The 13596-nt window shown below is 42.2% G+C and overlaps 1 protein-coding gene across 8 annotated transcripts in view; it reads left to right on the plus strand.

Annotated features, from left to right (window-relative positions):
• The first annotated feature begins 6963 nt into the window (after positions 1–6963).
• The window catches only part of DNAH5 (dynein axonemal heavy chain 5), a 137190-nt gene continuing 130557 nt past the window's right edge, over positions 6964–13596 (plus strand). For all 8 annotated transcript variants that reach the window (XM_026791770.2, XM_074545669.1, XM_074545661.1 and 5 more), the window contains exon 1: positions 6964–7300. In XM_026791770.2, the coding sequence (XP_026647571.2) occupies positions 7196–7300 (105 nt within the window). In that variant the 5' untranslated portion in view covers positions 6964–7195. The remainder of the gene's footprint in view (positions 7301–13596) is intronic.

Raw genomic sequence — 13596 nt, forward strand, 5'->3', positions numbered from 1 at the left:
CTTCAGCCTGAGTGTAGCATCCTTAATAATAAGTTTAGTTTAACATCTTGTTCAGTTTTGGTGTGGCCTCAACTGTGTAATGTATTAAATATATGAAAAATAAATATTATTGCAAAGCATCCACTTACTCCTACATAATGTTCTCCTTCAGTCTGGCCTTTGCTACTGAAAAAAAAAATCAGGCTTACATCTGTAATATTGTTCAAAAAGTTGGAAGTGCTGCTGAAGATGGTTATATCTGCCTTGAGTTCTGTCTAGTGCTAAGCACTTGTAAACTTCCTGCTTCAGCACCAGTAGTTCTCCTCTCTCACTGTGCTTGGTCAGTAAAGTCAGTGAGCAGCACAGTGTCAGGGCAGTGCTATAGCATTTTCATTTGGCTGGTCTCTAATAACAGCATTTCTCCCAATTCAAGCATGCTAACTCATATCCTGTCCCTCTTGCTCTGTCCAGGACCTTCTGATGTTTATGCCTCTTTTCCCTTGTGCTGAACCTCTGCCCAGTTATGTGTCATGAGCAGCCTCTGCTCCCTTGCAGCCACATTTCCTCCCCTGGCCAGAGATCGGCATATAAGGAATGAAGTCACTCCCAGCCATTACTGGTCTCTGTGGCACACAGCTCTTCATGTTGCTCTAGCCCAAATTCTTTTTCTACACTCGTGCTCTCTGCCTTTGCTCTCCAACCTAGTCCTTTATCTGTGCAATTAATGTGTCCTTACAATATTTAATCACCTACTTTGTAAAGAGATCTTTAGCAAGCTTTTTAAAGGGTTTGTAAGGCAAAAGGCCTCCATAGGACCAGGCAGAAAAGGAGCACAGTTGCTCAGCTATATTTTTTAAAAAGTCTGATTTATCGAAGATGAACTCTTTTCTGTTACTCTCTGTGAATTATCTCAATTTAAAGTCTAACTTCTGGGGGCTTTTTGAGTTTCTCTCTAATCAGTACTTTGTCCTCTTTGTTCTCATATGACCTTCCCTAGCAAAAAAGAACTGATCAGGATTTTAATGATGTTTTAGGGTTTTCTTTGCATGGTCACAGCTATGTAAATGCATAAATACTAGTTTTTCTCTGTTAAAATTTGATATGTTTCATTTTTTAAAGGTTTCCTTTAGCAGCTGGAAAGCAATTGCATGCAAACACTTTTATATAATATAACCTTATTCTAGCTATCAGTTTTCCCCATTAAAAGGATCTCCACCCCTCATGAGCAATGCTGTTTAATTTCAGGGTTTCCTCTCATCTTTCTCAGCATAGACGATTCTGGATCAGTCCACCTCTGGTGTTCCCATTGCTCTGCTGCCTCTCCTCTCCTCAGCTGTTTGTACTTTCTTAGTAGAGAACCCGTGAGGAGGGACAGGAGGATGTGTTCTCACAGCACTGCTGCCTCTCTAAATTTTTTTGAATGCTTTGCACTCCTACGACATCACATTTACTCAGCATAGCCCACACCACCACCAAAGGGCATGGGAAAACCAGACACTTGATCTTCTGCCTTCAGGAAACTGGATAAAGTTTTCATTTGTTTCTTTTTAAAAAGAGGTCAGATTGATAACTGCAACAGCAGCTTAGTTTCTCTTTTTGAAAGTAGGTTCCATGAGTTACTTATCTCCCTGTGAGACAAACTTTATTCATGGAAAAATTCCTATTTCTGTGGTTGACCATTACACCTTCTATTTCCAGTTGCCAATTCTTGACCTTTTGATCTATATCACAATTATAACATTTCTTTTTTATTACTGTTTAGACCTCCTGTCTTGGTGTATAATTTTTCTCAATATTAATTTTTTTCTCTTCTGAGAAATAAATGCACACCTGAGGGAATATCTTCTTATAATGCACATTTATATATATATGTATGTATTATTTAATAACATTAAGCCTTCTGTAAAATACTGGTTTATAACCAGGTAGAACATAGAGTAGTTTCAGCTGCTTACATCACCCAGGCAAAAGTCACAGAAAACCAATTACAGCTCAGTTTGTGGTTTTGCCTGACCACTCGTGTGGGATGCTAAAAGAAATTAAACATTCTTTTATTTCTTCACATTGGTTATGATTGCTGTTGTGGTGGGTAATGAGTCTCTGCAGGCCTGCCCCTCTGCTTCCCCTCTGTGACTGATGGGAGAAGCAAGTGAGATCAGGAATTCCTAGAGCTGCTACATGGATGTACAGGCCTGTGCTGGGACACATCTTCCTTGGTTTTGCTTGACAGATTATCTTTTCAGAACTGTAATAACACACTGTCTCACATCAGCCTCACAAATTTGCCTAACAAGTCACAATAAAATACAAAGCAATTCCCCTCACCATCAAGGGTCACTGTGGCTGCCACAGATGAAGATTTTATCATAGCTGTATTGTGTGTGACAATGTTTAACAATGTTTATTTCATCATAGGTGTGGATAATTACTGTGCTCCTCTCCTATGGAGAACCATAGGTCTTGATTGCTTTGTGATACAACACAGTTTAAGTCTTCCTAACCTCGACTCCATGGGCTCCTAACAGCTGTGGAGACATTGATCTGAGGGGAGGTGGAGCAGTCAGGACTGTCACTATGACCTTAACAAATCACTGGGATTTTTTTTTATGCTCACAATAGATAGTACAGATTGATTTTCTGTTTGGTTTATAAATTGATATTTGCTGAAAGTGTCGTAACCTAGCTGCTTGAATACATAACATATATTCTTATTGTCTCAGTAAGGGTACTTGTGTTTGAGCACAACATGCCAGAGTTTTGTGATCTGCTAGAATTAGTGAGTCGAAGATTGCTGAAGTTACTGTGAATTTAAGGTTTCTTAAAGGAAAATTGCTGAACCCTAGAGTCCCAAAATTAAATTACCCTGATCGAGAAATTGTAATTTTAAAATTATCTGTTAATTACTAAATAAATGGACAGAGCCTTCTAAGGAAAGGCCTTAGCTCTGGCAAGGTACTTCTGATTCATCTGCTGGGCCTAAGAAAAAATAATATCCTAACAAATAATTCAATATGATTTATTGTAGCTGCATACTTGTACTGTAAAAAAAAAAAAAAAAAAAATCGATGTTGCAGTCATGGTGATAGAAAATAGATTCAAATGTACAAATTCTGCCAGATAGGATTAGAAGTACTCAAGTGTTTGGGATTATTTCCCCCTCTAGTGGCTGTTTTATGCAAATATGTGAAAACTGGGATTACCTAGATATACTATAATGTTTGGAGGGTTCATAGAAACTTTTAGGTCAGATAGAAGTGACCAAAGTGGACTGTTTATTTTTACTGCACTGGATTTGAGTGAAAGGGTGTTAGAACAAACCAGAATCAGATTTGAAATTCATGATTTTTTTAAAACCTTGACAGTGATTTGGATATAATGGAATCACAGAATTTATCAGGTTGAAAAATAGCACTGAGATCACTGAATCCAACCTTTGAATGAAGTACATCACAGGCTAAGCCATAAAAATATGAAAATTTGGGTTTGGATGTGTACAATAATGAATTTCTTTTGTCTCACTGTGATTTATATATTTTTTTCTATTTGATGCTGCTCAAAATTTGTCCTCAATGCTTTACAATTTCATGGTAGGTGTTGCAGGTTTTATCAGTGCTGGATGAACAATTATTACTGCTGGTTGCATTGCTAAGGGGAAGCTGAATGCATTTCAGTACTGCCAAATGAGGCAATATTGTTACTGTACTTTTTGTTATCATGTCAGGAGTCTTATGTGCTCTCCAACAACAGTTTGTAATAATATTTAAAACTAAACTAGTTCTCAAACATTATCACTGACCCTGCAGTTATAATAAAGAAGTACACAAAACCCTCCACTTAGTAATCAGTGGCAGTAAGCAAAACAAAGAACACATTACAAATTTTCAGGAAGGAAATAGAGAGCAAAAAGAAAATGTAATTACACCCCTGCATAAATTGTTTGCCCACACCTTGAATATCCTGTGCAGTTGCAGTTCTTCCATCTCAAAAAGGATATGCAAGAGCTAGAGAAAGGAAGAGTAGGGCAGCAGGGTGGCCAAAGGACTAGAATGGTTTCCATAAGCAGGATGGCTGAACTGGCTGGGGAAGAAGTGTTCCTGCAGGGCAAGATACGTCAGGATACTACAAAAATGAGTGGCATGGAGAAAATGGATAGAGATAGAATGTTCACCATGTTTTTCAAATGCAAATAGGGAATGATAGAGCACATTCAAAACAAATAGTTGAAAGATAGTCTTCATGCAACGGGCAGAAAACCTGTGGATCCCTTTGCTGAACAATGCTGTGGATTCAAGAACTTTGCATGGGGTTAGTGGGAGGCTAGAGAAGGATCTGAAAGGGCTTCCACTGAGATTTCCCAAGCAGACAAAACCTGGTCTTGGCCCATCCCTGTCCCCAGAAAGGTGCCCAGTGCCAGGGCTGCCTCAGTGCTCCTTGGCTGCCAAGCTCTGGCTGGAGCAGCAGGATGGGGTCTGGCAGCCAGGAGCTGCTCTCACCCACCCACCCACAGGGCCCCTGCTGCCCTGGCTCATGTGTCATGGTGGCACCATGATAACAGGCTCTAAAAATTGCCTAAACTATAGATGGTCAGAGCCTGGGAAAATATTGTGCAAAGTTTTCACGTAAGCTTGCTCTTTTCTCTCCGAAAATATCTTGTCACCACTTTTGGAACCAGAATTTCAAACTCTGGAAGTATTCCCAAAAGCATTCTCCTAAATTTATTTAGACACACAAATAAGAGCATGACATATGAATAATCCTTTCATTCCATGCTGAATTAGTCAAGCAACAACTGGAATCAGGAATGTTGTTTTTGCTGTGACTTAAGTTGGAAACAGAAAACACTTCTATGCTTAAACCATCATATAGCAATCACCTGTAAAAATGTACTTTAAGCTGCACTTACAGAAACTCATATTTGTCACTATTTCAGTAAAATGTCTTTCTATTTTTTAAGTATCAATGTTTTTCTAACAATCTGAAATTCAAAAGAAGCTTTTGTAGAAATCCCTTTGGACAACTGTTCTGTCATACACTTTGCCATTCCTGGAGCTGAGGGAGATGCTGGGGCCAGCAGGTGATTGCCCAGCAGGTCCACCAGAAGGAGCTGAGTAACCTGGGAGTTGTCAGGAGTGAAGTGGCTGATAAAATGAGCTGAGAGGAGCTGATGGAGTGACAGGCAGGCTTGGGGGAGTGACTAGGTGTGTAGTGTCAAATAAATAACTCATGTGATTGAAGTCAAAAGTGACGTGAGAGAATTGAGGGAGCAAGGTGACTGTAGTGACTCAGGTGTGATGTAAACTGAGGCTTTCTATGTTTGGACATACCTATATAACCCTCTATACACATCAAAAATATGCACAGATTGCATTGCTGAGAGAGGGTTACCTCATGGGCATGACTATCAGTTTTGAAAGTTTGAAAATTTTGCGTCTTTGTCATGTTTCAGCATGGATTTAAGAAGAGGAAGTTGTGCTTAACCAGCGTGACAGGTTGGATATAAACTGAAACACAGGAAATCCCACTAAAGCATATGGAAAATAGAATTATCTTGAGGGTGTTTAAACAGTGGAAAATTAAAAAAAAATTCTGTTAGAACCATTAGTAGAAAATTTCCTTTTCTGCTCTGTGACTTCTAAGGCTACTGAAAGAGTTTTATGTCCAGTTTTGTGTGCCAAATTTTGGCAACAGTATCGACAAACTGGAAAATCATAAAGAACAGAACCTATGAATCCCAAGGGAATGATGAAATAAACAGATTTTATCTGAAACAATGATCTTATTTCTAGGAGAGAAAAAATTGACCAAGAAAACATTTCCCATTGGGAGGCAGTGAGCAAGAGGCTGTGTGGGCTTTAGCTGTCTACCAGCCTTAATCCACAACAAACAGATTAAACTGGTATTATAAAAGTCACTTTTTCTGCCTAGTCTCTGAAGGATAGATGAGAAAAAAGTGTAGTTTTTGAAGTAATAATTGCTACTAGTAAAAAAAAAATGAAATGGGCAAATGAGAACTGGACCATGCCCCTTGTGAGGTTTGTATATGCTTTGCCTTCCAGAGAGTTTAAAGAATAGGTGGAAAATCCTGTTAGGGGATGATGAGGAATTCCTGGGCTGAGACCTGGAGTTCGTGCAGGTTTTTTGCAGCACTATGTATGTTTCCATAAAAAATGAGTGGGAGACTTACTCATCCAGAGTTCAAATTACATCTAAAGGACCAGAAGAGAAACACATTCCAAGGTGAAATACTGCCTCAAGTCTGGGCATTGGGTTTCTTACACTATTTTGTAAAGAATTTCAGTTTTTCTGCTCCTGAATTATCTGTGTTTTATTCCTAGTATTTAGTTTTCACATTCTCAAGGATGGGTTGCCATAGGTTGTGGGTGAACAAAAGCTGCTCATGCCTCAGTGTCAGGTTGTGCATGTTTAGTCTGTCCTTCATGCATATTTAATCTTGGACAGCTCTCAGTGCTTCCGTGATGCATTGTAACCATGGCCTGTAGTGCAATTACCACCCTGATTTGTATCTTATCTTTTGGCAGAAGCTGAGGAGGAAGAGATTTTCTTGGGGATGGATTCATTTATGAACGCCTTTGGAATCTGATTTATGCATCAATGATCAGCGTGTCTAACGGGGCGTCAGCAAGCTCTTTATTTTCACTGCTACCTTCTGGGAGCGAGGAGTGCAGGAAACCTGATAGCCAGGAGTTTCTCTGGTCATTCAAGAGGGCAACCCTCGCTGCCTTATCCAATTAGCAGAAAGATGTGCACCTGTAGCACCCAGCTGTATTAAATTTCGTTGCTCTTTTGCCGAGCAGGTAAAACAGAGGCATTTGGAACTTTGAATTCTCCTGCCTCCCTCAGACGTGCCAGGTGCGAGGGCTGCACAAACGCGAACGTTTGGGAGCTCCTGAGAAGGAGATGTTAAAGGTAAGATCATCTCACTGTGTCTGAAGTATTAACGCTGTACCTGGTACAAGTTTTCAGCTTTTATGGCGGTATCAAGGGGGGACACCCTGGGCAGTCGGAGGGTGTTTTCCCCGGGGGCTCGCTGCGTCGGTCCCGTTGCGGGCTCTGGCGTCGGTCCGGCCGTGCGCGGCATCTCCCAGGCACCGCAGCCCGTTTCCATGGGGAGCGCACTGACCTCGGGCGGGCAGGGGAGGTTCGGAAAGCGCCCCCCGGGAGGCGGGAGCCCTCGCCACGGCAACCAGGGCGGGCGATGGAGGCGGCGGCGGCGGGGCAGCCGCGGGGCCCGGCCGTGGCCGCTGCCGCCCGCCCGGGGCCGCGGGCACAGCCGGAGGAGCGCGGAGCGGACTCGCTGCAGGTGCGGGGGCGCCCGGGCGGCGGGAACTGAGAGCGCCGAGACTGGGAGGGAGGGAGCGCGGCCGCCGCCGGGAGCCCCGGGGCAGGCGACCCGCAAAGGTTGGGAAAGGGAGCTATGGGAAAGGGATCTCTATGGAGCGGCTGTGTCGGCACCTTTTGTTCCCAAGGTGTCCGAGGAGAGGGCGCGGACCCGCGTTGTGAGGGACGGCCGTCGCCGCTTCTCCCTCTGCCCTGCAGAGGGGTGCGCTCAGAACTGGAGATAGGCAGGCGTAGTTTGGCTCCTCCTCGGAGGTATTTTGTCTGTGATGAAATTCAAACTTTTTCTGCTCATACACAAACGAAGCGTTGCTGCGTCTTGATGGGGGCAGGTGTTTCTAATGGTAATTATTTGTCTTGTGACAAGACTTCACGCATGAAAGCAGTGAAGCGGTGTGTTTTCACAAGTACCAGTTTCATTGGGTGTTCTTAAGTCCTCAAGTAAAGGAGAGTAATCGTGCAAATTCCCGTTTCCTGCATCACATTGGAAGTCTGGTCCTTTCAGCTCCACTCTGATAGTTAGTTTATTACTAGCTTTGTTATGTTGAAACAGGCTTCAACATTATTTCAAGGATTAACACAGTTAATAAAACTGTTTCTTGTAAGCTATTTGTTTTCCCTTTGTTTTGGCTGAGTCCTCGATGTATGTACAAGCAGAGAAGTTTCCAGTACGGTCATTCACTATTGACAGGAGCTAACTTGATTGCCTTTCCTGGAGGGTGTGTGTGGTTCATAGATGCTAGGGATAGTTGGGATTCCATATAGATTCCCATAATACTAAAGCAATGCAAGTGCCCCTCATTATTAAATGTTGCAATAGTTACCAGATGCATTTGAGCTGCTATTTCTGTACAATTGCATACTTAAAAGTAGTTGTGCTTATCTCTTACAAGAATAACTTGTTTAGCAGGAGGGCTGCCCTGCCAAAACTTAAAAATTTCAAGCAAAGAGACTCAGTTCAATGCTGTGTTAATAAAATCTAGAGTACATGAAATTTTCATTCAAAATATTATTTGGTTTACAAGAGGTTAATTAAAATGTAATTAATTAGGTATTTAATATGTGAAACTAGTGATAAAAATGAAGCCACTCTTTCTTATTAACATTCATTTGAATTTTAATCATAGTATTATTCAGGTGAGAATTTGACTCCTACTTTTTCCTTTAGCTTTTGTGGAGATGAGATGATGAATATAAACTTTTTCAAAAAATTGATGGCTTGATTACATTTATCATTTTATACATTCATGTTCTAGAAACTTACTTTTGTGCAACTTGGGAATGCAATCTATATTAGGAAGTAATCTGTGTCTTGTTTTTTTTTTTTTTTTTAATAGAATGTGGCTTGATGATGTACCTTTTTAATAACCAAAAATGTCCAAATGTCCTCCTACATTTTATCAGCCTATGTTTTGCAGGGATTGGAGGAAGACAGAGATAAAAGAGAACTTGTTCTACACTTGAGCAATTCACAGTTCAACCACTAAGGACAATAAAGTAGCTCTGTTACTCTTGGGTAACTTGCCTCAATAGGAGTTTTAATAAACAGATCATTGTAATTTTTAACCCTTTAAATTCTGCTTTGAGTCTTGGTATGTTCAGGTGCAGTAGCCCATGTGGAAAGGCAGATCCCCTTTCCACTGCCTCCTCAGTGGATATATATACTGGATTTTTAAAAGAATAATCCAATTCCAATATTTTAAAAGAATAATGGGAAGTATGTAACAAACATCTCTCAGGTATTGGCAGTTTCCCAGGGAAACAAAATTAGGACAATAATAATTGTTCAATACCAGAAGTCTAAACAGGGAAAAACATTTGATTTGTCAGTGAAAACATGTGAAAAGGTTTAGGACTGTGTCATGGTTTGAGCCTGGCACAGAGCCAGTGCCCCCCATGAAAATGCCTCACCCTGGTGTCTGCTGTGAGATGTGACCAGGAATAAGCAAAACAGGCTTTAGCTTAAACATAAAGAACACTTTATTACCTAAACTACAGGAAAATATGGAAAGACTATAAAGAAAAGAAAAAAAAATTGAAAACCTTACAAAAACCACTTTCTCCCCTCCCCACTACTTGACTTTCCCAATCCGATACATTCTCTCAAATCATCAACTGCCCAGCCTTGGCCCCACATTTTAGTATACTCAAACTGCAGTTCATGAAGAGGAAAGGAGTCCTTCTTGTTCCATAGGCTTCCCCTGGAAACACACTGAAACCTCGTGTGCTTCCCTGTCACTTCGGCACCGCCCGGAAAAAGTCCTTTTGCCGCTTGTGACATCTTCCTTCCATGCCCAGTGCTCTCACCACTGACGCATGGCCAGAGCTGCTTTTAGGGTTGTCTTTCAAGGATGCCTTGTCTCACTCCAAAAAGGCACAGTCTCTGCTTTGGGACATCTGTCCCCCCCATATTTTTCCAACCCCCTGGGGCCGGGGGGTCCTCACGAAGAACCCTCCTGGTTTTGAGCCACTGCTTCCCCCTAAATGCAGTCTGTGTCACAGGAACAACTGAGTCCATGGCCACAAGAAAAGTCCAGCCAAAAGGCCACTCCAAATCATCTCTCCCCATTCAATCATCTCCACGTTCTTTGGGCCAGGTCCTTGTCTCATCTCATCTCTTATCTCCCTTCTTATTCAGCTTCGAGGAGGATTAGCATTTTTGCAAGGCCCCAATCATGAAAGAAAGGGTTAAAAGTTTTCAGTCTCTGTCTATCTCAGAATGCTGGTACTCCCACAGGTGCTGCTGCTCCGCCGGCCAGGCTGCACTCTTCCCCCCCCCCTTTCTCCTCTCGGGCTGGCTGCTATCACATTCAGACGCCGGCTCTCCTCTCTCTCCCTCCTGGGGGGGGCAGTGGCTGCCCGATGTCTCTTGGGGCTCCGCCACCCTTCCATCCTTGAGAGCTTTCTCACCCCCATCTCTGTCCAGGCCCCGGGCCTACCACATGGCTGCCCCTCCCCCGCCCAGCAGCAAGGCTGGACAGGGGAGGGTGATCTGACCTCTTCACAGCGACGTCCCAAGAGAGAGTGCTAAGGGCAGTGCCCTGCTTTTTAACCCCTGTGTATTCTCGGAGGTGTGTCCAAACCCCACTGGCTACACCAGGTGCCAGTCTCAAACCCAAAACCTTCATTGGTTTGACCACAGCTTCCCAGAATTCCCACTCCTTCCTGGTCAAACCACCACAGACTGTGACAGCTGTTTGGCAATAACTTTAAGAGAAAAGAAATAAAATGCTTTCCTTGCCAGTAAAAGATTCAACTTCAGCCTTATTCTATATGCCATGATTTTGGTATTGCCCTGATGGAAAACAATTCTTCAATTTTATTAGTGTTTCTTTTCTGAAACAATATATGGAAGAGGCCATGATTTCAGCTTCTGCCAAGGGTAGGTTGTTATAGGTGGCTGAATCAATGTACACACAGTGCAGCAGTTATAACCCTGCAAGTCTTTGCTAAGAAAAATCCTGCACTCAGCAGCATACATCAGAATGAACAGGAGCTGGGTGCTACATGATGCGTATTTTTCTGAGGATGCATGCAAAATTGCAAGCAGAGATGGTTAAGGTGTGGGAACTGGAAAGAAAACGTGGATGAAAAGATGGAAGTGCTTCTTCAATGTCCAGTGAAGAGATAAATTTTCTGACTTTTGAGCCTGTAGTTTTTTAAGCAATGATTTGCCATATTTAATCAGATTTAGAAGTATCCACTTGCTTGCTGCTGGCAGAAACCCCTGAATACTGATTCTGAATGTCACAGCACGTAGCAAATTGCATGAAACAGGATGTTACTGTACTGTAAGGTGGCTGAAATAAGCTTAACAAAGGCTGATGGCTGACCTGCTGGAAGATGGAAAACCAGCTGTCTTTTGTTTTCATCACCAGTAGGATACTACCAGAAAGTGGAGAACATGCAGCAATGGAGAGAGGAATTGATGCAGTAGCATGAGAACTATGTGTAGAGTTAATGAATTGTCTAGCAGCCTTTCTAATGAAAAGAAAACAGAAGCCCAATGATGTTATTTTGTTTGGAATACAGGGTTGAATGAGCAATAAATCGATACGGATTCGCTTTGCCAAATATATTTGGATAAAATGTGACATCATATGTTTAAATGGGAAAGAAGGATTTTTCTTAGGCACAATCAGGCTATGACTGGTTAAAAGAATGTCAGAGGTCCTTACTTGTTTGTTTTCAGTAGCCAAATAATATTTCAAACTGCTTGATAGAGACAAGGAACATTTCCAAGGAACTGTGACTGGTATTGAAAGAGTATTTCACCATTACAATTAATATTCAGAAGATTTACAGATAATAAAGACCTTTGTCACTTAACCCAGATCAGATAATGTGTTGTACTCCAAACACAACAGAATGATGACGCTTCATTACAAATAATAATTGTGTGCCACAGAAGCAGAAAGAGGTTTAACAACCAGCAGCTACAGAGCCTTGTGTCCAGCCCCCTCCACTCTGAATGTGCAGGAGAGATGGTGAGCTGGGGAGCCATAGCACAGCTCTGGTTGCTCAGCAACAATTGCAGCTTTTTACTGTGAGCGTGTGTTAGGCAGGCACTGGCAGTCGTGCTTTTTCCAGAAAGGTTTGATTTAGCACCAAGGAGGCAATTCCTCTCTGACATGGTTGGAAGGCATAGGCTGCTCATGTATAGCCCAGGATTGTGGTGGTGTTCACAGAGGTCCCAGGATGAGGGAAGAGATGAGAATCTTGACTCCCTGTTTCAGAAGGCTGATTTATTATTTTATTATATATCTTACATTAAAAGAAAATGATATATTAAAACTATACTGAAAGAATAGAAGAAAGGATTTAATCAGAAGGCTAGCAAGCCATAGAAAGGAATGGAATGATAATAAAATCTTGTGACTGACCAGAGAGTCCAAGACAGCTGGACTGTGATTGGCCATTAATTAAAAACAACCACATGAAACCAATCACAGATGCACCTGTTGCATTCCACAGCAGCAGATAATCATTGTTTACATTTTGTTTCTGAGGCCTCTCAGCTTCTCAGGAGAAAAAATCCTAGCAAAAGGATTTTTCATAACATATGTCCATGACACAGGATAACTGTATAACTTTGCATTATTGCCACTTCAGTGCAATTCAATAGGTTTTGGCATTTGTTTTTGTAATGTGGAAATTTGCAATCTATACTTCCTCTGTTGCTGAAGTTATGTAAAGAGACATGCTTGGTTATTGGCAAATATCTGGTTTTGCTTTTAGGTTTGTGGGTAGATATTGAAAATACCTGAAGGGGGTGTTTGGGTGGGGACCTGGGGTTGAACCACAGTGAAAGAGATAGCAATGAACACCTTCTGCCTCTGTGCAGTGGAACTGCTCATGATGAAAGGCTGCAGCTGGTCCAGTTTAACTGCACAACAGGGACAGAACACCCATAGTTCAGGGAAATAACAGCGTGCCTCCCGTGTTGCTGTGTTCCTGTGGTACCCAGGAGATTGCAGGGTGTCATGGTTTAACCCAGCTGGCAAATAAGGCCCATACAACAGTTCACTTACATCTCTCCTTGCACTGGGATGGGGGAAGAGTGTTAGACTAAAAGTGAGATGAGTTGAGATAAAAGCAATTTAATAAGGACAATAAAGTCCTGCATACAAGCAAAGCAGGTTAAGGAGTGCATTCACCACTTCCTACAGGCTCCATCACATGTAAGGTGACTTGGGAAGGCAAACACCATTTCTCTGAATGTCCCCCCTTTCTCCTTCTCCCCCTGATTTACAAACTCAGGATGATGCTTTGTAGTCTGGAATATCCCTTGAGTCAGATGTTGAGGCTGTGCGCCCTCACAACTTCTTGTGCTCCCTGAGCCTTTTCTTGGTGGGGTAAGGAAGCCTTGGTGCTGGCTAAGCACTGCTCAGCAGTGACTGAAACGTCCCTGAATTATCAGCACTGCTGTGAAGGTGGTCCCAGGGGTCTTAGGATGAGGGAAGAGACGTAGATCTGACTCCATGTTTCAGAAGGCTTGATTTATTATTTTATGATATATATTACATTAAAACTATACTAAAGAATAGAAGGAAAGGTTTCATCTCAGAAGGCTAGCTAAGCTAAGAATAGAAAAGAATTACAACAAAGGCAGCTGCCTCAGACTCTCTGAGCCAGCTCTGATTGGCCATTAATTACAAACAAGCACATGAGACCAATCACAGATGCACCTGTTGCATTCCACAGGAGCAGATAACCATTGCTTACATTCTGTCCCTGAGGCCTCTCAACTTCTCAGGAGGA

The sequence above is a fragment of the Zonotrichia albicollis genome, chromosome 1 (assembly GCF_047830755.1).
Source record: "Zonotrichia albicollis isolate bZonAlb1 chromosome 1, bZonAlb1.hap1, whole genome shotgun sequence".
Classification (NCBI taxonomy): domain Eukaryota; kingdom Metazoa; phylum Chordata; class Aves; order Passeriformes; family Passerellidae; genus Zonotrichia; species Zonotrichia albicollis.